Source organism: Anabrus simplex, chromosome 2 (genome assembly GCF_040414725.1).
Source record: "Anabrus simplex isolate iqAnaSimp1 chromosome 2, ASM4041472v1, whole genome shotgun sequence".
NCBI classification, from domain to species: Eukaryota; Metazoa; Arthropoda; class Insecta; order Orthoptera; family Tettigoniidae; genus Anabrus; species Anabrus simplex.
The window spans coordinates 1,159,447,745-1,159,474,943 of record NC_090266.1 but is presented as its reverse complement, the minus strand read 5'-3'; the positions used below and the strand labels follow the sequence as shown (position 1 = coordinate 1,159,474,943).

The window sequence follows — 27,199 nt, the reverse complement described above, 5'->3', positions numbered from 1 at the left end:
CACTAGACCTCTATCATTTTCTTTCTGAGCTCTTACATCTTATAGGATATATGTTGCCTGATTTTATTGAATTAGTCCAACTACTGTAGAAGTTGTGCATTTTTAACTCTTGGAAGGTCACACCAAAAAAATAAAAAATTTTGGTAATATAATGTACTGTATGCTATAATTGGTTGCAAGTATCACCACCAAGATTTTTTTGTGGACTTAGCATTAGGTGGGGGCCATTTTAGTATAAATATAAAAATTCTGAAAATATGTGGCACAGATTTTTTGTGTGGCTTATTTTTTTGAACCAGCGCTAAAATGGTTGATTTTTCTTTGCTTTTGTCATGTATGGCCCAAGGTCTCAGAGCGAGCTATTGGCATCAGACTTATCTGCCCTGAAAGTTTCATTTGTACTCTGCGGATGGCATCCAAGAACACATTCCTGATCCCGATAGCTCATACTGAGACATATGACAAGAACAAGGAAAAACCGACCATTTTAGCGCTGGCTTGAAAAAAAAAAAAAAAAAACACCAACACAAAAACCCCACAAAACTTGAGTGCCGCATTTCTTTGGAATTTTTATATTTATACTAAAATGACCCCTAACTATTGCTAAGTCTACAAAATAATTTTGGTGGTGATACTTGAAACCAATTAGAGTGTACAGCACATGACAATGAAAACCTACAACCTGCTTTCCAGTCAGTGATCGGGTCAGGGATAGAATGAATGAAGCCCCCACCTTGCGGTGAAGATAGGAATTGTGCCGGTTGATGAAGCCTGTCGCACTCCTCTGGGGCAATGATTAATGTCTGACAGATGAAATGATATTGGAGAGTGTTGCTGGAATGAAAGAGGACAGGGAAAACAGGAGCACCTGGAAAAAAATCTGTCACGCCTACGCTTTGTCCAGCACAAATCTCACATGGAGTGGCCGGAATTTGAACCACGGCACCCAGCGGCGAGAGGCCGACGTGCTGCTGCCTAAGCTACGGAGGCACAGTGTACAGTACACAATATTTCCAAAAATGTTGACTTTCTGATGTGACCTTCCAAGAGTTAAAATTGTATAACTTATACAATACTTGGCGTAAATCCATGGAATCAGGCGACGTATATCATATTAGATGCGATAGCTCAGGAAAAAAAATAAAATAAAGAAATATAGAGGCCTAGTAGTACAATTTTAGGTTTTAGATGACACTTCACAATTTTATAATGCGGCCCTAAACTTTTGACCGGTACTGTATTTGTAATGAATTGTAAACTGCAGCTCCATTCTTAGAATCAAAAACTTCAATTAATTATTAGTTTTATCATCAAACTAACCACACTGTATTAATTAACATTTGCTTTTTAGAGATTCAACTCATGATATTAATAAGTGTGCTACAGGTTTCGTATGTGTCTGAAACTCTAATATGGGGTCTGTAATCAAGTTGCAATTCGAAGCAAAGAAGGAAGCCTGAATTTGCAGAATTTTACCATTTGTCTGGATTACAAAAATATTCCACAACCAAGTGGACCTTGAGGTAACAGTTGATTGTACTGATTGATAAATTCTACAATTGCTTCCAAATGTTCAAACAGATATTCCATGGAATTAAACCAACTTGACCATCTTGTCATAACAGGAATAGGAAACAATTTTGGTGTGAGGTCAGGATAGTTTTCTGCAACAAATATTTTATAGTGTGATTTGATTTTCCTTGCATTTCTAAAAACTCTTTTTAGACCTAAATTAAAACACTTAAGATCTTTCAGATTTTTCTGCCATATGTCTCCTAAGAGATTAAACTTATGACCAGCACGTGAAGCCAATCAAATTGTCACAGGTGAACAAGGAAAGTGTTTTTGAAGACTATTTGTAAAGTATGATATAATGTTTTATTTGTAATGACCTAACCTGTACTGTGTAATATTTGTAACATATGTATTTGTAAATAGTAGTACTCAATTCTATATTCACTGGAAGTATCCAGAAACTTTCGTTACATAAATTGTTGAACAGGGTGTGTTGCCTTTTGTGGGTTATGTTTTCTAGAAGGAATTTCCTAACTATCCTGGAAATGGAAGATTCGCGAACGTGTGTATTCGAGAATGTTAGTTAAAGTTCGCGACGGGAGTAGGAATTGTGACTGGTGAACCTAGGAGGGGATGGGCGGACTCATGCATTCTGATTGGCTACTTCAAGGCCAGGGTTTTCTATATATAGTGAGCGAGGCAGCGTTCGTGACAATTCGGTCTTGTCTTGGCCCGATTTGCCTTAGTCGGTGTTGGTCTGTCTGAAGTTTTGCATCGTGTGCGACGCCTCGCTTCCGGGATGGCGCACCTTCGGGTAAGCACTCTTACTTTCCGTTCCAGTTAAAATTTCCGTAATGTTCGGTTGCTATTTCGTATAGGAGTCTGCCCTAGCCTAACCTAGATTCGCCAAATTAATTATTTACGACGCCTTAGCTTTTCTGCTGGGGTTCCCTGTTTGTTTTCGAGGCATTCCCATTTCTTATTTCACTAAATATGTAGATTGTAATTTAATACATTTACCTTGGGGTTTGCCTCTGGTAGTTCAGTGTCACTTGATGTACGAGTTTAGGAGAGTACATTCACTTCACTGTAAATTGTAATTGCTTTTACGTTGCTTTTGACCTACTAAATTGCATTGTACAACTGCTTTGGTAACTAGATGAATAGTGATTTGAAATTTTGAATTTACAGAAAAGCATTATCAAAGAACCCCTAAGTTATGTATATCACAGAGTTTATAGTTCGTATGTTGCAATTTTGGTGGATTTCGTTTCGGAATGTATTTGTAAAATTTTCACTTGTAAATAATATTTTTCAAATTTAAGGATCACAGCGAATTATTTCAGAATCTGCAACCTAAGCCATATCCATGCCCTCAGTAGGTCGTAGTTCCTTCCATTTTCCTGGTTCATTGTCCACTAGTTGGCCCTACTGATATTTCGTATTATGTTGTTGTTGGCAGAGATCCACGTAGGCCCAGCTGATGTTTCTCTGAGTGTATAGTGTTTTCTGATAGTGTGTAGTTGCTCTTACTTCCCTCCTTTATTGTGTTTAGTACTTGTTTTGTGTAACCACTGTAATAAAGGTTACACAAATGATTTATTAGTACAATGACAGTTTTTACACACTTCAAAATGTAAGCAGCACTGTCTGTACAAACTGCTTTTACATTTGCATAATTGATATTAAAAATCATTGTTTTTATTACCGCTTGGCTCATTGTGGTGGCATTTGCTGCTTCTAGAAATTAGCACGATCCCAGATAAAGTTTCTGATCTAATTTCCCTTCTATAGTTCCAATAAGAATCGCAAACACAGAGTTAACATTAGAATCTGTAGTTTCATCACAAAATATTATGACTGGTTTGTCTGTAAGGTCTTCAGCAATATTGGTCCAAGTTTCTACGGTGCATTGTGGTATATACTTATTCAATCCTCAACCAGCTTGCAGTGGAATGATCTCCAGGCCCCTGCAGAAACTTCCTCATACATGCCCTCACTGCAGGATGGTCCATTTTTTGTAGGGCCTAAAATAATATTTAATCGCTTTATTATTTCCATCACGCACTTCCCTTTGGCTAATTTTATAATGGCCTGCATCAAATACCAGTAACGTAGTCAGAAATATATGAAGGGTGGGTGCGTTCAACCGGCTGTTGCTGCCACGTTTGACCATATTAGATACACGCGGCGTAAGTATGACAGTGGTACGATTAGGAAATATCTCATTCCCACTAACCGAAAAGAAGCTGGTTTTGCTATACAATTCTGCATTTTTTGTATAAAGGGGATGGGGGAAAAAGGAGGGTTCTAACCCCCAACACCTCCCCATGGCTATGCCAGTGTTGAACACATAATATACAAATGACAAAATGCAGCTTACCCTGAGGAACGTTTCTGTTGTGTCCATTATGAACTCTTATTTTTCTTCTTTTACTCTTTCCTGTGCCTGAAGACTTCCTTCAATATTACTCTGTCTTTCCGGAGCAGAAACCTGTGAAATAGCTGAAGACGATTTAAATGTCCTTTACTCTGAATATGTTTTTCACGTGAATCGTGCCTTTCCCACTCTACTCTTGTATTACAATATTTACATATGCCTGACAAGTAACACTAACTTCACGATTTCTTCCCATCTCGGCCATAAAGACGGGAGCATACTGGTCTGATGTCTCGAGCAAGTTGACATAAATAGTTCTCAACTTGTCAGAAATGTTGAAATACACCTTCACTGGTGTGTTTTTGGTAATCTGATTTAATATCTTTCACATGTATTGTGTAAACAGGACAGGACTGTCATTCTCGGCTCACCATTTGCTTAACAAAACTGTAAGAACTACAAAAGTGACAATGGATGCAGAAGCGAAGGGGAAACCCAAGGAAATAACAGAAGTTCTTGTGGTCGAGTCATGCCTTCCCTTGCTCTTCTGGCTAATAGATAATAACTTAAAAATGAATAGGATTTCGAAATACATAAAATGAAATAAATTTTAAGAAAAATGATATTTCTTTGTTTTTATTGCAAACATTTTTAATTTCATAGAAACATACTTTTTTTTGCAAAAATTTGTGGTAAAATTAGTCATGAATTGTTCACATTTGTGATAAATCGTGCAAATAAGTCTTGCTGCATCTCTCCGTAACATTTTGAGTTTATCACTAATAAGAAAAAAACTGGCCCTGCAGATGAGGTGTCGCTGCTGTCACTTTCGTTACCACTCCCTCTTCCTGTCTCTCCAGAAACAACTCCCAGACAACGCTGGCACCCATGGGATGATATTCAATTAGTTCGATCACGTCGACCCATCTCCCTTTCTTCCGAACTTATTTCAAGTGAAGAAGAGAAACCTTTTTCATGAAAATACGTAATGCATACTCTAGAACATTAGCTGGTTTCATGATTACTCTCCCAAAGAAATATGAGTTAACTGCCTCGCACAGAATGCTCAAGGTAATGCACTTGCTTCAGCTGGTCACTAGGGCTGTTCATGTCTAGCTACATGCTAACACTTGCAATCTTATTATACATTTTCATATCGATTTCTGGACCTAGCAGCTCGAAATGGTAGCTAAATTTTTGTACACTGCTTTTTTCATGGTCCCCTCAGCCTCTCTGCAAAATTTAATTGTCGGTTTCGATATTACCATATCGATAGTTCCCTTGTGAGCACTAAACAACCTTTTCTTTTTTACATTTTCTGGAATTGTAGTACTTGAGCTGTCCTCTTCCTCAATAGATTTCCTTTTTTCAAGAGAGAAAGGAAGGATTTTCTAGTGTCTTCAAATTTTAGGATTTTCGGGACCCATTCTCACTGTTTGGGAATTTTGGGGTTTCTATGGTCTTAGATGTGGAGGGTTCTGGTGATGGATTGGCACTGTTTGGGGACTGGGATGGAATTTCTGGGGCCAATGACACCAAAGGCTTTGGAGAACCCTTCCCATCCTCTCTTGAGTTGGCAGATGAAGAGGTACATGGAATGTCTGAAACTTATGGAAATTGAGAAAAACTGACCTGGAATTCCACTGGGATCAAAAGGAAATATGCATGTTGCTTTGAACACATTTGCAGCATTCTCAACGGATGCTGCCTTCTCCCAAGCTCCACCGATCAAAAGTCCCGTTCGGTATCTCTTCAGCTTTCTGTTGGGATGTGTCCTAATTCAGGCATCGGCCCCCAACTGGAAATACCACTTGATATGTCCACAGAATGTATGGTCCAGAGGTTGCAGTTATTAGAATGTGGTGGAAAACAGAGCAGCCTTCTTGTTGGTCCCTTACAAAATCATGCCCAGAGGCAAAATCCTTCCAGCTGCAAATGAGCAGGCAATGAGTGCCATAGTTTCTACCTTTACAGAGCTGGTTACATTCTCTACAGCTTTGCAGCCTTTCAGTGCAATGACTTTGCGGTCTTATTGATGTGGCATGTCATCCTTGACAGCACTGCGTCTTGTGTCCCAAATCTGCGGGACAGATGCCGCACCTGCTTGGCTGCATTGATGCAGTAATGGTGAAATCTTCATGAAGAACCTTCACAAATCCAGTACTGTCTATTAGAACTAGTAAATGTACAAGAATTGAGAAAAACAGATGATAAAACAATTAAGTAGTCCTTAAAACTTTTGCAAGGAAAATATTGTACTTGCTTGTTTAAAACTGGCAAAACCTTGAAAATGTACAAAGCACACAAGCGATGGAAACCTTCGCTATCGAGTGAACTTGACTACTTTCAGCATATTTAGCGACATCAAGTGGCAAACTTTCAAATTAAAGGGGGTGTGGCAAGTTTACCAGTACGGCGCGTCACCCGGTCTTGCCTTATGTCATTTCCTACTACCGTATAATACCTAATACCACCCCCACTTTTTTCACCAAAATATTGGTTCTAAACCTTCAAGCCTTCCATTCATGTAAATATTTACTACGTTTACATGGAGTATTAAAATAGATTTGAATACGGTTACCGTACTCAATATACCACATGTAAACGGGCATTCAGGTCATATTGTGTTTTAGTTGCGTTCTAGAAAACAAGATTGATTTTTCTCAATACGATTACAGTGGCATGTAAATGCGAAATGTAAGGTAATGAAATACAGTAAATCAAAGAATATGGGTAAATATGCGGTAAATATGAAAGCCGCTGCTGCGGATGCTCGATCGTCATTTGTTTCACAAGTGTTGCTAGCATGCTGGATGCGCGAATAGCTGATCTCGCGGGATATGGTACTTTGCAAGAGTCGAGACTGTTGGTTACAGAAGTCTACCTCGCTCACATTTGAGTTCCGTATCTGTCCCATGAAAGTGCTCTCTCGAAAGTAAGCGATGGATTCAAAACGGCATCTGCAGTCATTTACTGCGCGTGAGAAACTTAAAGTTGTTAGCGAAGCTGAAATATATGGAAATCGTGCTGTTGGCAGAAAGTACGATACTGATGAATCGTGTATTCGCGATTGGCGGAAGAAGGAAAAACTTCTAAAAAGTAATGGCGATCACAGAGCGTTCCGTGGGCGGAGTGCAGTGTCACCGGAAATTGAAGAATGACTCCACAAATTTGTGATAGAAAAACGTGACTTAGGATATGGTGTTTCTAGTAAAATGTGTCAATTGAAAGCACTAGAGATCTCAAAAGAACTCAAAACACAGGGTTTTTTACTGCAAGCTGCAGATGGATCTGAAACTTGTATCGGAGAAAGGGATTGTGCATTTGGAGACGTACGCTTATTTCACAACGTCTCCCTGGGGCATATGAAGAAAACTTAACGACCTTTCAGGGTCGCATTATTCACTTGAGGAAGCAAAATTCTTATTTGCTGTCGCAAATTGAGAATGCTGATGAGACACCTGTCTATTTTGGAATGCTGTTGGAAAATACAGTGGATACGAAGGGTTCTAAAAGTGTAACTATCAGAACAGGTGGTAACGAAAAGCAACGATGCATGCTAATGTTGTGGCTATTAGCGGATGGAACCAAACTCCCTCCATATGTGATTCTGAAAAGGAAAACTCTTCCGAAAGGAAACTTGCCGTCCGGTGTTATTGTTAGAACACGAGTCCGGCTGGATGAACAGTGCATTATTTGAGGACTGGGTGAAGTGTGTTTGGCAACGTCGCCTGGGAGCTTTGTTATTAAAACGAAACATGCTTGTGTTGGACAGTTACCAAGGACATACAACCGACGCCGTAAAAGATATGATGAGGAAAGGAAAAACCGATCTTGCAATAATTCCCGGAGGACTCGCTTCTACTTTACAGCCGTTGAATGTGTGCGTGAACCGGCCTTTCAAAACTGCAATGAAACAATTGTACACCGAATGGATGTCCGATGGTGATCACACATTAACACCAACTGGACGAGTGAAGAGGCCCGAAGTGGTACTAATATGCAGCTGGATCAAGACCGAATGGGCATGCATTCCCAACGATCTAGTGTCCAAAAGCTTTAAGAAATGTGGAATTTAAAATTCAATGGACGGTAGTGAGGACGACTATTTGTGGAAAGACGCCAGCGACTAAAGTTCTTATGGTGAAATCTCAGATGACGACTGAATTGTGAATGATGAGAGTATTGGACCGATTTTATTTATGATTTTTGTGATGATTTTATTAACTGTAAGCTGTTTAAATTTATATCTGTGCATACCTGCCAACTTTACAAAACTAAAAATCAGGAGATTTTGATATGAAAATCAGGAGAAATCAAGAGATACAACTGGTCAAAACTGCTTATTCTACATGTCTTGCGCAATACAACACTATGATATATTTATAACACTTATTGTCTCAAAGCCTGACTTGCTCTAACGAGGCTACAAGGCTAAAACGTACACATCTCTATTACCTCACAGGAAGTATGTGAGTAAGATGATCAGTCTCTGATAAGCCTTCCAAAAACAGTATAAAGTCATGCTCCACATGTATGAATTGGTCATGCACTTAAATGCCATTACTTAGCAAATGCATAGATTAATATATTGCATCACGCACCCGCACGATTATGTGAAGCACAATGCTATTTGTATCAAATAACTAAGTGTTTTACTCGTGCTTCGCTACGGAATTCTCAGAAAGACTGTCCTTATAGTTTTCCCAACTGAAGTCAACATAGGTCATTACAATGACGTCAGTACGAATGTCACGATTAAAAGTAATGCTGTCATATGAAATATTCAATAAAATGATAACCAGAACATTTTCTCACTTTTAAAAGTTCCACAGTGTCGATCTAACAGTTCAAAGTTCCAAAGCTAGAATGACCAGGCCGCAGACAGCCGCGAACACTCCTGTGTCATTATTCCATTTAAGATGATGCTTGTTGTTTAACGGGACCTAAGATCTAGGTCATCGGCCCCTAATGGTACAAAATGAGATGAAATGTAATGACAATTTAAAAGTCAAAAATCATCCACTGACCAGAATTCAAAACGTGGTGTTCCCCACATAGTGGCTACTAATCATAGGCAAGGCAGACCCATGGTGTCGCTCATAAGAGTGGTACTAATCACGGGTACTGTAAAACTCATCCTGATTCGCACATTGTCGCTACTAATCACATGTAAAGTGTGTGTGTGTGTGTGGTCCGCGAGAGCTATTTTATTTTGCTCAAGTCCGCCGGCAAGCAGGTTAGGACCCCGTTATCCGGCACCTGGAACGCACCACGTGGTAGTATTACCTCTCCCCCCTGCTATGCCAACACAGTAGGTTTGTGATTATTCCATTCAAGTGTGCATACTGCTCATTCCAATCACTGCCTCAGAATAGGGATCGTATAGCTGGAATACTATGATGATCCAGTGTGTTCTGTACCAATAGTATCAGAAAATTTATGAACAAGGAATGGCATGGTAAAGAAGAAGAGATCTAACTTCCCAGCTACTTCCCACCAATATTCAGGAAGGCTGTTGTACTAGATAAATGGCAGAATAATACACACAGCCCATCACATCAAACAATGGTCAATTTAATGTTACTGTTGATCAATTTTATGAGCGGTCCATATTGCAGGCCTTCACATTTAGTTTTCTTCCGACTCTGTGATATTAGAGCATCTAATGTAAAGCGAGTCGTCCTTTCTTTTATGACTCCCTCTTGTGTTATTATTCAAGCTTTTTTCTCATTCTTCACAATATTAGTATAGTCGGTACAGTAAAACTGAATAAGGCATAAATAATCAGAAATTGTATTCTCTATAACTTTTGTCATGTAGAACTTTTGATATGACCAATTAGATAGGTAATCTAAAATTAAATTTTGGCACCTTCCCCTACACCACCATTTCGAACAGGGTGAATAAAATTATTTATAGCGTAGACTGTAGTTCCTTATTCCCCGACTTTACATACCGATTTTCATAAAATTCTGTTCACCCATTTTCTTGTACCTCGGCACTGATATGGACTTGGCAACAAAAATCCAAATTCATGAATATCCCTGTTATCATAGCTGGTACGATAAAGATGTACAAGACATAAATGTTAGGAAATTTAATAAAATACAACTTTAATTATGTAGTATTTATCAATAGGACCAATAATACAGTAACATAAATATGTTAGAATTAAATTTTAGGCCTTCCCCTAAACTACCATTTCACTCAGTGTAAACACAATTATTTACAGCCTAGATTGTAGCGTCTTATTCCCCGACTATATACCAATTTTTCTTAAATTCTCTTCAGCCATTTTCTCGTGATGCGCGTACGTACATACATACATACATACATACATACATACAAACAGACAGACAGACATTACGGAAAATTAAAACTTGCATTTTTCTTTGTTACTGTGGTCACGACCGGTACAGAAATATCATTCATTATAAATTCTGAGCAATGTACAGACACTCTTATTTTATTTATATTGAAATAAATTAAAATTACTCAGAATTGTCTCCAAATGGCTCCTAATATCTCTAGAAAGTCACCAGTCGTTATCATTGAAATTCTATCACTAAATTACTGAAAAAGACTCCATATCTAGCGACTGGTCTCTAGAATCGTCTAGACTGATGTGAACGAACACGAACATAGCACGCGTGAACAAGAGATTAACGATCGATATATGCGTCATGATATATAGGTTTCAATAAACATTGCACATTCGCGCATATTTCTCGCATTAATAAACGTACATATTTCGTTTGAAAGCGCCCAATGAGCGAAGGTCTACCGACCACTCGCGTCAACAAGCTGAATGGCGGGTTTTGAAGACAAATGTTTGAAGTTCACCAAAAAATAAGCTAAAATCAGGAGAAATAATAGAATAATCAGGAGGCGGGAAAAACTGTCGAAAATCGGCAGTCTCCCGCCTAAATCGGAAAAGTTGGCAGGTATGTTTGTGGTATATCTGAAGAAAATTAAATCGGTATCTAAGTTATTTGATATTTTATTTTCTCCCCCCCCGTATTTTGCCGTCTCCTATTTAGGGTGTGGGTCTTATTTGGTGGCGGGTGGTATTCGGGATTATACGGTAAATACATGTTAATATATCCCTTTAATACATTTTCTATTCCCGCTTAAGCTGATCAAATTTTCATTGTACTATTTGTTAGGGAACTGGGTTGTCTTTATACTGCATAACATAAATACAAAATTCTGCATCTGGAAAACACGATGTCACGTTGCTTCCTATTCTCTGACAGAACTGGTTTGAGCTATGATACAACACGAAGTGATAGCGGACATCCCCCCTGGTCTGTTTCTTTCGCTGGCACGTTGTCTTCTTGTTCTTCTAGTTTTCTCTGACTCTGCACATTACTACGTCCAGTCAGTACATTATTTAATTACTGGTAGACGGAAGTTGACTTTTGTTTCTATTTTAAATTAGAAACCGAGGTTAGTGGTACGCAGAACCATCGCGTAGGCAACGACAGAATTTACGGATTATATCCATTTTCCTTGGAGAGCTTCTCTTAATCAAGTCACTAAGTTGTTCTTAGGATTATTAGCACATACAGTATGGTTGACGGAAGTTTTCTATTCAGTTCAACGTTTCAAGAAATGTGTTGTCTTCTAAGAGCTAGCGAACAAGTGATTGTTCAGTTCTCAGTGTCACCAATATACAATTTCTTTCGCTACATCTGGTGACTTTTTATAATGTATTGGATTTAGGAGAGTCTCATTGCTATGAATCAACAAATTTAACCATTCTCGGTCCAATATGTAACTCAAAAGGTTCTGAGTGGGTCCGCCCTATCAGTACACTTTATTACATACATAAGAATTATGCTACTTTACAACAATCATGAAAGTTTAGAGAAACTGACCCATTCTCTTGATCAGTGATCAAAACCTTACAACATCCATACAAACAAAGACCGAAAACAACTTATAAATGTTCGACACTCGACATTTTACTCCTAAAAAAAAAAAGCTTTAAAATTTATAGTCCTATTATTATTGGGTATTTTTCTCCCAAGTTGCTGCAACATCATTCTTGAAGTTATGATATGCGACACAACACCAAAGAAGTTTCGAAGTTTGATTTGTCATAAAAACCACCAGTGAAATAGTCTTATGGGAATTCAGATGACTATTTACGTATGTTAAAATAACATTATCGCAAAAAACTAAAATTTTGTTGCCTGCTAAATTTTTAAAAGAATAACACTTTCACCATAGTCAATGCATATCTTCAGCTGTCTGTGTCTTATAATGCTATAATATTACTGCAATATCATTTGACAACGCTTAAATATGTGTAATGTAGCAAAACTGTACCATTACTGGATCCACAGTGTACAATTTTGCTACTAATAGTGTAAGAGCCTTTTGAGTTACAGTTGTGTCACTGGTATGATACAAGTTTGTTCAGCCAATTGCTTGTGTTTGTGTATTTCCGTAGTGTGATAAAAGTTTACTTGTGTATTGTTACAACCTATTTTATTGTGTATGCCATAATGGATAAGAAGAAAGTACAGCAGATAAACACTGACAAGTTGAAATATATTGAAGACGAGAAAGTGTGTGGATATAGCACGAAAGTGGAGCATTCCTTCATCTACACTGAATACGATACTTGGCAAAAGGAAATAGAACATGCATGTGAAGGAGCGAGCAGCAAAAGGAAACTTATGTGAGAGGTATGGTATCCTGAACAGGAAAGGGTGTTATAGAAGTGGTTCAAACAAGCCCGTGCTTCGAACATTTCAATCGATGGAACCGTAGTTTGAGTACAGGCCTGTAATCTAGCAGCACAGATGGGCATCACTAACTCTAAAGCTTCAAATGGTTGGATAGAAAAGTTCAAGAATCGGCACCAGCTGGTGCACAGATGCATGTGAGGTGAGGCTGCTAGCATAAATATTGACACAAAAGAAGCAAGACACATCCTCGGCTTCTCGAAAAGTACAGCCCTCAGGATGTTTTCAATGCAGATGAAACAGGCTTGTTTTCTCACCTCTTACCTGACAAAACCCTGGAATTTAAAGGAGAAAAATATCATGGAGGAAAGTTGAGTTAAGAAAGTCAGACTGACACAGTCCTGTTGAGCTGTAATGAAAGTGGAATGGAAAAGGTGGTTCTGCTGGTAATAGGAAAAGTGAGGAGTCCACATCCAATGTAAAAGCCTGGGTAACAACTGCAATACCTGAGCAATATTTATGCACGCTGGGTGCAAAAATAGGTGCTCAGAACAGGACATCACCAAATACATTAAACAAAAATGTAGGAAGCGGCTTGTTGAGAAGCGATTGGCATCTCCTCAAACCACTATGAGGAAAATAGTACTGGACGCAAACCTTCCGACGACTGTTGAATGGTGACAGACAGCAGGGAGATATGACAGTGTAAGATTTGATGCTTATATAAACTGCGATGACAGTGTTAGCCTATGACAAGTGACAAAATTCTCGATCAGCAGACAGTAGATAAATGTCAGGAAGAAAGCGAAGAAGAGGACGAACCGGAACACATACCAATGCCTAAACTTTCAAACTTCCTAGAAGTAATGGACACAGTGTGGTTTAATGATGAAGGTGGATGCAGTTCTATGTAAACTTGGACAAAAGAAAAGGCAATACACTTTGGATATGCTTTTCTAAGCTGTGGAATGTGTGGCAGTTTACATTGTTATTTATTCCCCATGTGAGTTACTGATAATAACCTATGTTTATGTTGTTACTGCAGTGGTGCATCTAATTATCAAGGTTGGTGATTTAACATGCATGTCTACGCAACATTCTTTATTTACACATTGTAAAACAGAATAGCATTTTTCAGTGATATATTTTCCTGCTTTTGATGTTCAAATTCTTCAGTCCCTTCAGAAACATACTAATGAGGTTCCACGGAAACTGTTTGTTGTATTTTTGTTACATAATTTATGTTTCAATTCAAGTTCATTACTATACTACTGCAAGTAAGCACTGCCACCAGAATATCTCCCAACTGCAATGTATTTGTCAATAATAATAATAATAATAATAATAATAATAATAATAATAATAATAATAATAATAATAATGTAGCCATGTTTGATAATATATACATATCTATATACTGTATTTTCATTTCATTTTCAATACCTGCGTATTTTTTTTTTAAATTGAGGCACGAAATTGGGGTGCGGGTTTTATTTGAGTCAATGTTGGCATTTTTTTTTTTTTCTTTCAAAATCAGCCTTCCTAAAGTTAGGGTGTGGGGATTATTCGCGTAAATACAGTACATAAAATAACATGTCCCGACTAATTGATCGATTCATCATCGCTGAGCCAAAACTACTAGACATAAAGAAATAAAATGTTGGGGATATATTTATTTTCCAGTGTAGGTGCTCACTAAGGGACGATTTTTGGATATACCGTTGCTAAGGGGGTGAAATGGGTGGTCAAATGTTTAAATGAGTGTATCTGTACCTCAAAAACTTAACAGTTTACAGACATAAAATTTGGTGTTTGGAATATCCTTTGAAAATAAAGAAAGCGATATTTTTATTTTCAGAAAATCCACTTAGTGGGTATGAGAAGATGTGAAAAAGTGGTTGAATTCTTTTTATGAGGATACTCATATCTTAAAAACAGAATACGTTACACGAAAATTGGTATCCCCATTAAAAGTAAAGAAACACATACCTTTTTTAGTAAAATCCACTTAAGGGGGTGAATTTTTCTAGCGAGTATATCTACAGTATATCTCAAAAACTTAACATGTTACAGACGTAAAAACTGGCATTTGAATCACCTTTAAAAATAAAGAAACACATATTTTTTTTATTTTGGAAAATCCACTTAACGGCGGTGGGGGGGAGTGAAAAACATTGAACTCTTTTTAGAGGATACTTGTATCTCAAAAACTAAAGATGTTACAGATATGAAAATTGGTATTTGGAATCTCCTTTAAAGATATTTTGTTTTTGGAAAATCCACTCAAGGCGGGGGTGGGGGGAGGCGGTAAAAAGAAGTAAAACTGGGGTTGAATTCTATTTATCAGGGTACTTATATTTAAGAAACTGAGGATGTTGCGGACGTGAACGTTGGCATTTGAAATCTCCTTTAAGAATAAATCATCATCATTTCCCCTCATCTAGCTCCTGCCGGGTCGGAGTATTTATGGCACTTCTCCACCTTCCTCTTTCTTTCCAACATTCCTCTTCTACAATCCTGTCCCAGTCTAAATTTCGTCTTCTCATTCCGCTCTTCACTGATTCAATCCACCTTGTTCTATGTCTTCCTCTTGCTCTCTTGCCCCGCACTTTGACTCCAGCATCTGTCTTGGAATTCTATTCTCCTCCATCCTCTTTACAAGTCCAAACCACCTTAGTTTACTCTTTTGAATTCTCTCATTTAGCTTTCCAATCCCAACTTCCTTCCTAACATCTTCATTTCTCAGTCTGTCTTTCCTTGTCTTTCCTATCATACTTTTTAGGAATTTCATCTCACTGGCTTGAATTTTACTCTCTTGCCCGTTAGTCAATGTCCAAGTCTCAGCTGCATAAGTCAGTATGGGTCCATAGTACATTTTGTACATTATTTCTTTATTTTTACTTGGTACTTCTTTGCTCCAAAGAAGTTTTCTTACACTTTGGTAGAATGCATTACCCTGGTGTTCCCTCCTGCTAATTTCCATGTCCACCCTAGCATTTTGCATTAATTCACTTCCTAGATATTTAAAGCTGTCCACAATTTCCAGACTCTGACTTCCAATTTTCACAGTGCCCTTTCCTTGCCTTTCCCCTCTCGACATCACCATAGTCTTGCTTTTATCTGTACTGATTTTCATGCCTTACTTCTAAATGTTTTTGTTCAGTATATCTAGTTGTTGCACTTCTTTGCTGTTCTTTCCCCAGATCACAACATTATCTGCCAATAGCAATATCTTCATCTCTTTATCTTCATAGGCTTCCTTTCTTTTCCTTTGCAATTTTGTCCGTGGCCATAATAAACAAAAGAGGTGACAGCACACTCCAGTCTTATTCCCAAACCATTCTGTCTTTCCAACTGGGATAAGTACCCTGCTAACACAGTTGTCGTACATTGCTTGCACCATATCTAACATTTTTCTTCAAAGTCTCTTTTTAACCATGGTTTCCCAAACCTGCTCTCTGGGGAACTTGTGTGTTTACAACTTACTTGACAAAGGCGAAGCATGTATGAATATTTACATGTGTGTATTTAGAGATGCTCTTCCTACAATTGAACACTTGTCGGATATTGATGATCAAATTATTGGTTCTAACTTGCTTGCTGCTTATGCATCACAAGATGCAATGACTGCTGCTAACAAATTATGTTGGTGTTCTAAAAGGAAGGCTAAATTATGGAGGGGACACGTACTCTGTGTTGTAATAAATATTAAATCTGAAGAGAGTTCATTAAAATTAAATTTGTTTGGTAACGCAACATTATACTTTAAAGTTTAACCCTTTCCTGATTCCTATCCTTTCCTGTCTGGCCAGGCTTGCCTGGGAGGTCCAATGGCCTTTGATATGCCTTTTCTATATCTATGAAAGTCATGACCAGATCCTTTCCATATTTCCAATTCTTTTCCATCAGCTAAAGATTGGGTCCACTGTAGATCTTCCACTCCTGAAACCATATTGTTCTTCTGTAACTCTTCTTCAATCTTTCTTCTCATTCTTTTTTAAATACCCTTTCCAGTATTTTAACTACCTGCAATATAAAGTGTGATTCCTTTATTGTTACCACAAAATTTCTTGTCCCTCTTCTTAAACACTGGTATTATTATACCTTTTTCTCAGTCTTCTGGTACACATTTGTGTTTCCACATACACTTTAGAAGTCGGTACAACCATTGCATATGGGCAGGTCCAGCAGCCTTTATCATTTCCACACTGATTTCATCCATCCCTATTGCTTTTCCCATCTTCATCTTTTATACTGCTAACTCCACCTCCAGCATTGTTATATCATCCTCTGTTGTTAAGTCCTCCCACTGTATTGCTTCTATCTCCCCTGTACAGTTGTTCACATTCAATAGCTTATCAAAATACTCCTTCCATCTTCTCTTTATCTCTTCTGGGTGTGTTAACGATTTCCAATCTTCCTTTTTTACTAGCTTTGTGATAAATCTTTCTGTCCTCTTACTTCTTGTAAGTCCATACAGCATCCTCTTACTGTCACATCTACTTCCATTTTTTTGTGTAATTCTTCCCAACTCCTCTTCTTTTCTTCTCCTACTACCTTCTTACATCTCAGTTTGCTTTTGAGATACTTCCTTTTGCTTTCTTCTGTTTGATCTCGGTTCCATTCTCGCCAGGCTGTCTTTTCTTTCACCACTTTCCTCACTTCCTCATTCCATCACAGTGTCTCCTTTTCTCTCACTCTTGTAGATGCCCCCCCCACAAGCACTCTCTGCTTCACTAACAAATGCCTTTTTAAAATTGGCCTACTCCTCTTCCACATTTTCCACTTCAGTAACTGAGATTTGTTGCTTCGATCTTCCTGTACATTATTTTGCTTTCTCTTATCTCTTTTAGTTTTTCCATTTTTCCCAACCATAATTTTGCCACCACAACTCTATGGTACCCATCAAATGCTTCTCCTGATAAAGCTGTCACATCCATCAACTTCCTGCGATTTGTCCTTTCCACCAAAAAGTAGTCAATTACTGATTTTGTTCTTCTGTCACCCCACCCATATCTAGTAATTTCCTGATGTTTTTCTTTCGAAATCATGTATTCCCCACTGTAAGTCCATTCCTTTCACAGAAGTCCACTAGTCCCTCTCCTTCATGATTCTTTTTCCCATATCCATATGGAAAAATTATTTTTTCCTTTCCTTGTCTCTCGTTTCTGACCTGTGCGTTCAGATCTCCCATTATAACCACTTCCACACCTGAAATTTTCCTTTCTACTTTCTCCAAGAATCCTTCAATATCTTCTTCCCCGTTTCCCGTCTGTGGTGCATACACTTGTATGAAGTCAATCACTTCATTCTTCATCATTAGTCTAATCATTATTCTGTCACACACATTCTACCATTTCAACATACTCCTCCAATTGCTTCAAAATGATTAGTCCCACTCCATTTATTGCCTCTTGGCCACCACTCCAGTGTAATGTGTATCCTTTTCTCAATTTCTTCCTTCCGTTACCTTTCTAGTTCACTCAGCCCCAACATTTCCACCTTCTCCTTCTCCATGAAATCTACTACTTCCTCCGCCTTTCCTATCAGTGTAAGATTTACTATTCCTATCTTAATGTTGGTTACTGATCGCCCAATTCTCACAATTCCACCAGTACCCTGAGAACTGCACGTCGCCTGCAGGGGACACCCTAACCTTTTCCAAGGTTGATTTACTAGTACCATATCATATATAGGCTATTATTACGATGGGGTCGCCACTCCCAAAGGCATTTTATACCTACTGCCAGGTGTTATTCTAGGCCGCTCCACTGGAGTACAGACGCTACAAGTTTCCCTCTTCCGCCACTGATGCCGTACCAAAGTCCACCTTCTCTGCCACTGATGCCGTTGGGGTCTTCACCCATACCCTGGACTTGGGCCCTCCATATTTGTGACCCCCGGAGAGAGGATGTCCCAATATTTTAAAGCCCCTAGGAACTGGGCTGCCTGTTGGTCCACGGGTTGTATTGGGTATTTCAACCAGCCCTCCTGAATTGTAGGGCCCCCTATCTGCCACCCAGGGACACACCCTCTAGGGGTTAACAGGCTCCCCCGAATAGAAGAATAAATAACACACATTTGTTTTCAGAAAATCCACTTAATGGTGTCTATGAATCAACCAAGTGCAATTCAGTAGATTGGTTGAAACAAGCATTTCCATTTGAAGAAAATATCAATACCACCATCGACCCTCAATGTACCAAACCCAGAAAGGAATTGCACAATGGTAGGACTGACCAAACAGTCACCAGATCAGGACGCACGATTCATCTTCCTGTACATTTCCTTCAAATTTGCGCGAGCAAAGCCACGGGTAATAGCTAGTAGTTTAATATAATTTTAGATATGTATAGTAGTTTGTTTCAACATAAAAAGTACTCAGAAACGTGACATGTTACAAAATTTACTGTCATTCTCACAATCAGCATATGTGAACTATGTTATAGTGAAAGAGCAAAAAACAATGACAAGCACCAAAATGACGCATACTAAGAAAAATGAGAAGTGAGGTATTGCTTTTCTCACTAGGTCAGAAAGTGCTATTGCAGTAAAATTTAATCAGCCCTATGAGTTGCATGTTTCATAAAATCCAGACGCAACAGTCATGTTCTAACTGTCATTATTCAACACCACCCATAATAATCCAAAAATCTTGTGAGAAACATACTCAGATATGATAGGTCAACAGATTAAACAAAGTACAAGAGAGATTTTAACAATATTTTGTTTGAGTAAGCAATAAACAAGAGCCTGAGAACATTAAAATTGGATTCCATCATTCCAAAATCTGTAGCAAAGCTTTCTATTACTGAACTAAACACAGTGTACATAAACAATACTCACAAGTTGCAGCTGTGTGTGAACATGGTGAACAATGAGTTCAATGGCCACTGCATTCTCTCCTCCTCGGGGCACAATAATATCTGCGTGGACTTTGGTGGGAGCAATGTAGTGATAAAATGCAGGTTTTACCATATTACAGTACTGTTTAAGTACACCCTCCAAATCACGTCCTCGTTGGGAGATATCTCTCCTTAAGCGGCGAGCAAGGCGTACGTCGGCATCTGTGTCTACGAATACTTTCATGTCCAACACCTAGAGAGAATTAAAGGAAGGCTATAATTTTTCACACAGTAACAGACATAATCCAAAGCAACAATACACAAGATTTCTTTGGAGAGAAGCAAGGAAAAGTCAATACAGGAACAGTACTTTTTAAAATAATTTTATTATTTTACTAATTTCAATCTTTATCTTACTGTAGCCATGTTTGATGATATCTATACATATAAAATATATTTTCATATATATATAACTAGCTGATGTACCCGTGCTTCGCTACGGGATTCTCAGAAAGACTGACTTTGTGGTTTTCCTAACTGAAATCAATATAGTTCATTACAAAAACGTAAGTATGAATGTAGCGATTAAAAGCAATGCTATCATATAACATACTCGATCAAATGGAAAGCCGCACGTTTTATTACTTTTAACGAACAGTGCTGCGGTTAGATTGCGGAGCCAATCTAATAGTCCAAAGTTCCAGAGCAGGGATGACCAGGTCGCAGATTGCCATGAACACTCATCTGCCATTATTCCGCTAAATATGCACACTGTTCATTCCAATCAGTGCCTCAGAGTAGGGATTGAATAGCCCGAATGCTATGATGATCCAGTGTCTTACGTACCAGTAGCATCAGAAAATTTATAAACCAGGGGAATGGCATGCTAAAAAAGAACGTTATCTAACTCCCCATTTACTTCCCATCAATGTTCAGGCAGGCTGTTACACCCTGTACGACTGGGCGAGTTGACCGTGTGGTTAGCGGTGCGCAGCTGTGAGGTTGCATCCGAGAGATAGTGGATTCGAACCCCATTGTCGGCAGCGCTGAAGATGATATTCCGTGGTTTCTCACTTTCACACCAGTCAAATGCTGGGCCTGTACCTTAATTAAGGCCTAAGGCACTCCTAGCCCTTTCCTATCCCATCGTCGCCATAAAACCTATCTATGTCGGTGCGACGTAAATCAAATAAAAAATACTCTGTACGCAGCAGTAGTCCTATCTACCGGAGATGATGGGCAACAGAAGACACAAAGCACATCACGACAAACAATGGTCAATGTAATGTTATTGTTGATCAATGTTATGAGCTTTCTATATTGTAGGCCTACACATTTAGTTTTCTTTCGACTCTGATTTGTAAAATATTTTATACCGTAAACTGTAGTTTCTTATTCTCCGACTTTACATACCGATTTTCATTAAATACTGTTCAGCATTTTCTCGTTAGGTACTCGGCGCTGATATGGACTTACTGTAGTAACAAAGATCCAAATTCATGAATATCTTTGTGATCATAGCCAGTATGGTAACAATGTATAAGGCATGAATAATAGGAAGTTTAATACTGTATAACCTTAGTTATGTAGCATTCATCGATTACACCTCTGATAAGAAATATTTGAGAATTACATTTTAGGCCTTCCCTTAAACTACCATTTCACTCAGCGTGAAAAAAATAATTTACAGCCTAGACTATAGCGACTTATTTCCTGACTTTGCATACCGATTTTCATCACGATAGGACTACTAATAACAACTATATTTGAGAATTAAATTTTAGGTCTTCCCCTAAACTACCATTTTTCTCAGCGTGAATACAATTGTTGACAGCCTAGGTTGTAGCAATTTATTCCCCAACTTTGCATACCCATTTTCTTTAAAATACGACCACTAATAACATAAATAGTTGAGAATTCAATTTTAGGCCTTCCCCTAAACTAACATTTCACTCAGCGTGAGTAAAATGTTGTATAGCCTAGATTGTAGAGGTTCATCCCCCGACTTCACATACCGATTTTCATTATACCACTAATAACATAAATAGTTGAAAATTCAATTTTAGGCTTTCCCCTAAACTACCATTTCACTCAGCGTGAGTAAAATGATTTATAGCCTAGATTGTAGAGGCTCATCCCCTGACTTCACATACCGATTTTCATTAAATTCTCTTCAACCGTTTTCTCGTGATGCGTGTACATACATACATACATACATACATACATACATACATACATACATACATACAAACAGAAATTACGGAAAAGTAAAAAGTGCATTTTCTTGTTACCAAGGACATGACCGATACAGAAATACCATTATTTTCAAATTCTGAGCAATGTACAGACAAAACTCTTATTTTATATACATAGATATAGTTTAATATCATTTTAGATATGTATATTTGTTTCAACGGGAAAAATACAATTCTATTACTCAGAAACGTGACATGTTACAAAACTGACTGTCATTCTCACACTCTCAGTATATGCGGGCTACGTACTGTATGAATAGCTTATTTTGTTCATGTTATGAAAAAGTTAAGATTTGGGGCCTAATAACCATCATTAAATTTAGTCACCTGTCAGTTTCATTGGTTATTTCCAAACACATAACCTTACTCGAGTAGACATTGGTGTGGGTGTGCATCTGCCTTGAAATTATTACCGTGTGTTCAGTGTAATTATTTGTAGTGTTTCAATCTAAAGAGGAATGTGTGGACTAGACTGAACTGACAAAGCACAGGCCACACAAGACGCAATGCTCCCATACATAAATAGGGACTCTGCAACTCTCCAGTCTGTGACTGTGGAATTTAGGAACAGACTATGGTATACCTTGTTGACGACTGCCTACTCGGGAAATACCACGGATCACTCCAAAACCTCATTGGCGTGGCACCTTGAGCTGTAACCTGGCTGCAGATGCTAGGTGTATAAAATTTGTCATCAAGACTCTTAAGTCCAATCAGCTTTGATTTATCAGTTTTTGGAATAATAATTTGTAATGTAAAGGCTTTTAACTTCCACGATGTTGAAGTTTGAGAAACAACAGTGTAAGGATCTGTAAAATATTTTCAAACATATATGCTGTGTGTACTTCTTTAACATATTTCTTTGCATACCAACATCTGTCATACGATAAATAAAATAGCCTAAATAAATAAATTAATTTGTAGTGAAATTAACATAAAAATCCTGTCTTTCTACCTCCAATACCTGCTTGTTCAAATTCGTCACTGAAGAGAAAAATGACAAACATTCTGATTTACCATGAGGTAAATATCTTGCCCTCTTAGGATTTCCTCCTTTCTTTCCTGGCCCTTTCCCAATTACATGGACTCAGCACCAATGTAGATTATGTCCAGTCTTACTTACCGATGTCTTTCCTTACATTAACCCAAAGTGGAGAGATGTATTCACTACTGGATATTCCTGTGATGGTTGGTACTGTATAAATGAAGAGGTGTGTGTTGAGACAAACACAAAGACCCAGTCTTCAGGCCACAGGAATTAAACAGATGGGAATAATAATAATAATAATAATAATAATAATAATAATAATAATAATAATAATAATAACAACAACAATAACAATAATAATAATAATAACAATAATAGCAATAATAATAATAACAACAATAGTTTTAAAAAAATCATATGGCTTCAGCTACTGTGGGGCAGTTTCAAACAATTCTACAAATATCTGATGTTTGTTTTCATTGTACCATGGTAATTCTTTTCTCAATTCCAATATAACAAATTACACTGATGAGCAATTGAATGAGTACCTGGCTGATAGCATGTAGGACCGACTTTGGCTCTGATGATGGCACCAAATAGGGTGGCAAGGGCTTGACAAGACACGGAAAGGTTGGGAAGCCATCCTGATCCACGATCACTGCACAGCCTCCCATAATGCAGGGAGATTTCTTGAAACTATGTCCAGGATGCATACATCCTTTTCGGCAGCATCCCAGATGTGCTCAATAAGTCTCAGGTCTGATGACCTTGGGAGCTAAGCAAGCATTCTCATTGCCATGGAGTATTAATTGAAGCAATCGGTCAAAATCTGTGTGTGATAAGCGACTGAATAATCTTGCTGTAGGTGTATGTCTCCTGCAGGGTGCTGAAGGCAAAAATATGATGGATATGATCTAACAGCAGGTTCCTGTATGGGTCGCCAGTGAAGGACATTGGCAGAAGTGTCAGGGGCTACACTTCATCTCGCGTAAATAATCTCCACCTGAGGACACCACCATTACCAGCCTGAACTCTATTCTGCTGTCAAGAGAGATCCACTTCCTCATGTGCTTGGTGACACATTCGTACCCTGCCAATGACATGTACCAGCTGGTACCTCGACTCATCTGCCTGGGAGATCAGGTTATCTTACCATGCATACCTGCCAACCTTACAAAATAAAATACCAGGAGATTTTGGTGTAAAAATCAGGAAAAATCGGGAGATACAAAGTCAAAATGGCACATTCTACATGTCTCAGGCAGTACATACATTATCCTAGCAAGCTCCATACATAATGTTGTCAAATCAACATTTAACATATATTTCCAGGGTAACTGTTAGTGAAATCAAAATCCACAAATATTTAGTTGTTTTTACGTCCAACTAACTACTTTTACAGTTTTCGGAGCACCAATTTTTAACTCTAGTACATATTTGTATTCAGGTATACCTGAATATCCAGTAACATTGGAATATTTGCAAAAACATGTATGAAAGGCCTACCTTCCATCTTACTGATATACTAGACGCTGCTCATGTAGTATTAAATTGCTACGGATTAAAAGTAGCAGCAGTAGCAAATTTGCCTGTTTCAGAAACCTTCTGTCAAAGGTTTACTGAAAGCAGTTGCCCAGTAGTCTTGATTTTGCTGTCAACAATCTCTCCAAGTTTTCATCACCAATTGATGACCTAAACTGCATTCATGTTCTAGTTACCTGACTAAATATACTTTCACATACAGCATTACTGTGAGGGGATGTTAAAATACCAAACGAAACACAAACTAATGTGTCATATTTTAGGCTCACATTGCCACTTAATTTTTCTACCACAGACCACTGCAAATCAATTCTTTCTTCCATTAAGAGTTTATTTATTTATTTATTTATTTATTTATTTATTTATTTATTTATTTATTTATTTATTTATTTATTATGGCTTCTTTCATGTGGCGAAGTTAGGGCATCATTTATCTAAAATGCACAGAAATGGGATTGTAATTCATTCATGGCTTAAAATGAAGCTTTGGATGGAGATTTAATCTGTGCAACTGTTGTATTCTTCAGAATTTCATTCTTCAATGAAAACCTGAGTACAATGTAGTCACATTGTACCTTTGAATTGATGAAAAAATTCCTCCTCCCCATCATTCTTCAAATGATCTAAGAATTGGGAAGTGCAACTGCCAAAGACCAAGTTGTGGTCATTCTTCTGTTTCCATCTGCTGTGGTAATCAGGATTTAACAAATTCAGGTATCAAAATCCTTAATGTGTCCAGCAGCAGATCTTGCAGTAAATGGATGTGAGGCACACTTAACTGCAAAATTACATTTGGTTTGTCAAATATAGGTGTAACATTTAATAAAATCAGACAAAGCCTTATTTAAATCTGACAACAGGAACATAAAAACCCTTTCTTCACAAAAAAAACCAGCACTTAACAAAGGAATCCTGTTTAATTGTTTTGGGTGTAGAATAACTAGTGGCTTTACGTCGCACCAACACAGATAGGTCTTATGGCAACGATGGGATAGGAAAGGCCTAGGAGTTGGAAGGAAGCGGCCATGGCCTTAATTAAGGTACAGCCCAGCATTTGCCTGGCGTGAAAATGGAAAACCACGGAAAACCATCTGTAGAATAACATGGGATGGACAATTCATTGGTTCTTTTCCTTGAAGAGACATTAGTTTCTATTGGTGTTTGTTTCATCTTTGGAATATGGTAAGTTTGGAGACTTTCAAGCTGACTTGTCGTATCAGATTTCACTTCATCGAGCAGGCTAGACAAAGGCAGCCACTGATTCAACATCATCATTTGTCCACAGAAAGCCAACGGTTGCATACATGCTCAAAATTTTTCCTTGTCTGCACATTGTACAGTTCCAGAAATTGTTTCAGTTCGTCTTTCCTCTTAGTACTTCTGTGGCCGGGCTGAGTGGCTCAGACGGTTAAGGCGCTGGCCTTCGGACCCCAACTTGGCAGGTTCGATCCTGGCTCAGTCCGGTGGTATTTGAAGGTGCTCAAATACGTCAGCCTCGTGTCGGTAGATTTACTGGCACGTAAAAGAACTCCTGCGGGACTAAATTCCGGCACCTCGGCGTCTCCGAAAACCGTAAAAGAGTAGTTAGTGGGACATAAAACAAATAACATTATTATTATTCTTATTATTATTATTCTTATTATTATTATTATTATTAGTACTTCTGTGCAGAAAATAGTGTATGTCCACCAAATAATCATCAATCCAGAAGGGCAGACAGGATGCTCCCTGTTCTACAGCCAAAAGTTTAACAAATTGCAGGGACGTCCAATCACAAAGAGATCATGCTTCAGCACACCTGCAACTCCATTCTTCATTCAAACCATTTCCAGTGCATTATGAAAAATTGTGGCTGAACAGTTGAGTGGAATAATGCACTCTTTCAGGGTGTTGAGAGGAAGGGCACCTATGGTCACACAGGTGGAGTCCACTTTCAGGTTAGGGACAAGACAATACGCTGCATTCAAATTTTTGTCTTCTGATTACAGCATATACGGTAACAATTATGGGATATAGGTTAGAATCTTTTGTTACTTCTGTCTCTTGAAACAGAAAATGGCCATTTCTTCAAAGGTTTTATGTTTTTTCCTTTGTCATTTCTCCATTAATTGCAACAGTTTATGTTCTTGCACAGCCATATTTCTTTGCAATATCGCTGTCCAGAGACATTTTTTCAAAAGGTGACTTGCATGATCTGTACAATTAATTGGCAAATTACTCTCCAAAATGTACAATGTTAATAAGCATTCAGTATTTATTAGCCCATCACTTTCACTTTTAACACCAAAATCTAATTTTTAATTACTAACAAGGTCTATACAGTTTATGTTTTCTTGGTGCTGCTTTGTGTTTTCCTATAATGTGATACAGAAATACCACATTGACAAACAGTACAAAATGAAAAAAAAATTAAAAATAGACCTTTCCTAGATTCAATAATGCATGTAAATTGTTTCAAGGGAACAGAGTTTTAGTTTCTGGCCATAGTGAAGAATCAAACACTGATCAAAAACACTGCAATATGACAAAAACGTAGTGAAATCGATGTACAACTGCTTACATGAAAACAAACCCCTTCAGGGGTTCAGATATCCAAATAACATTCATTACCAGCCCACTATAAAAAACTTCAACACATACCGGACATAAGTGAACTACACTGAAACACATACGTGCACGCAAACCGACCAGGACAGAACACACAAAATACTTCGCAATAGAAGCATCTAAACGAACATAATGCACGAGAACAAGAGAATAACAATAGATATACAGGTTTCAACAAACATGGCAAATTTCTTACATTATTAAAAAACATGGATACTTGGTTTGAAAGTGGTCAATGAGCAAAGTATTTCTGACCACTGATGTACAAAGCTGAAATGGCAGGATTTTCAAACAAATGTTTGAAGTTCAACAATAATTAGTTAAAATTGGGAGAAATAATTGAATAATGAGGAGGCGGGGAAAACTGT

At 38.0% G+C, this 27,199-nt stretch overlaps 1 protein-coding gene across 2 annotated transcripts in view; it reads right to left on the bottom strand.

The window, feature by feature from the left end:
- l(2)k01209 (lethal (2) k01209) overlaps nt 1-27,199 on the bottom strand; it is a 331,401-nt gene that overhangs the window by 90,990 nt on the left and 213,212 nt on the right. For both annotated transcript variants that reach the window (XM_067139775.2, XM_067139777.2), the window contains one exon: nt 19,441-19,692. In XM_067139775.2, coding sequence (XP_066995876.1) covers nt 19,441-19,692 — 252 coding nt within the window. The remainder of the gene's footprint in view (nt 1-19,440; nt 19,693-27,199) is intronic.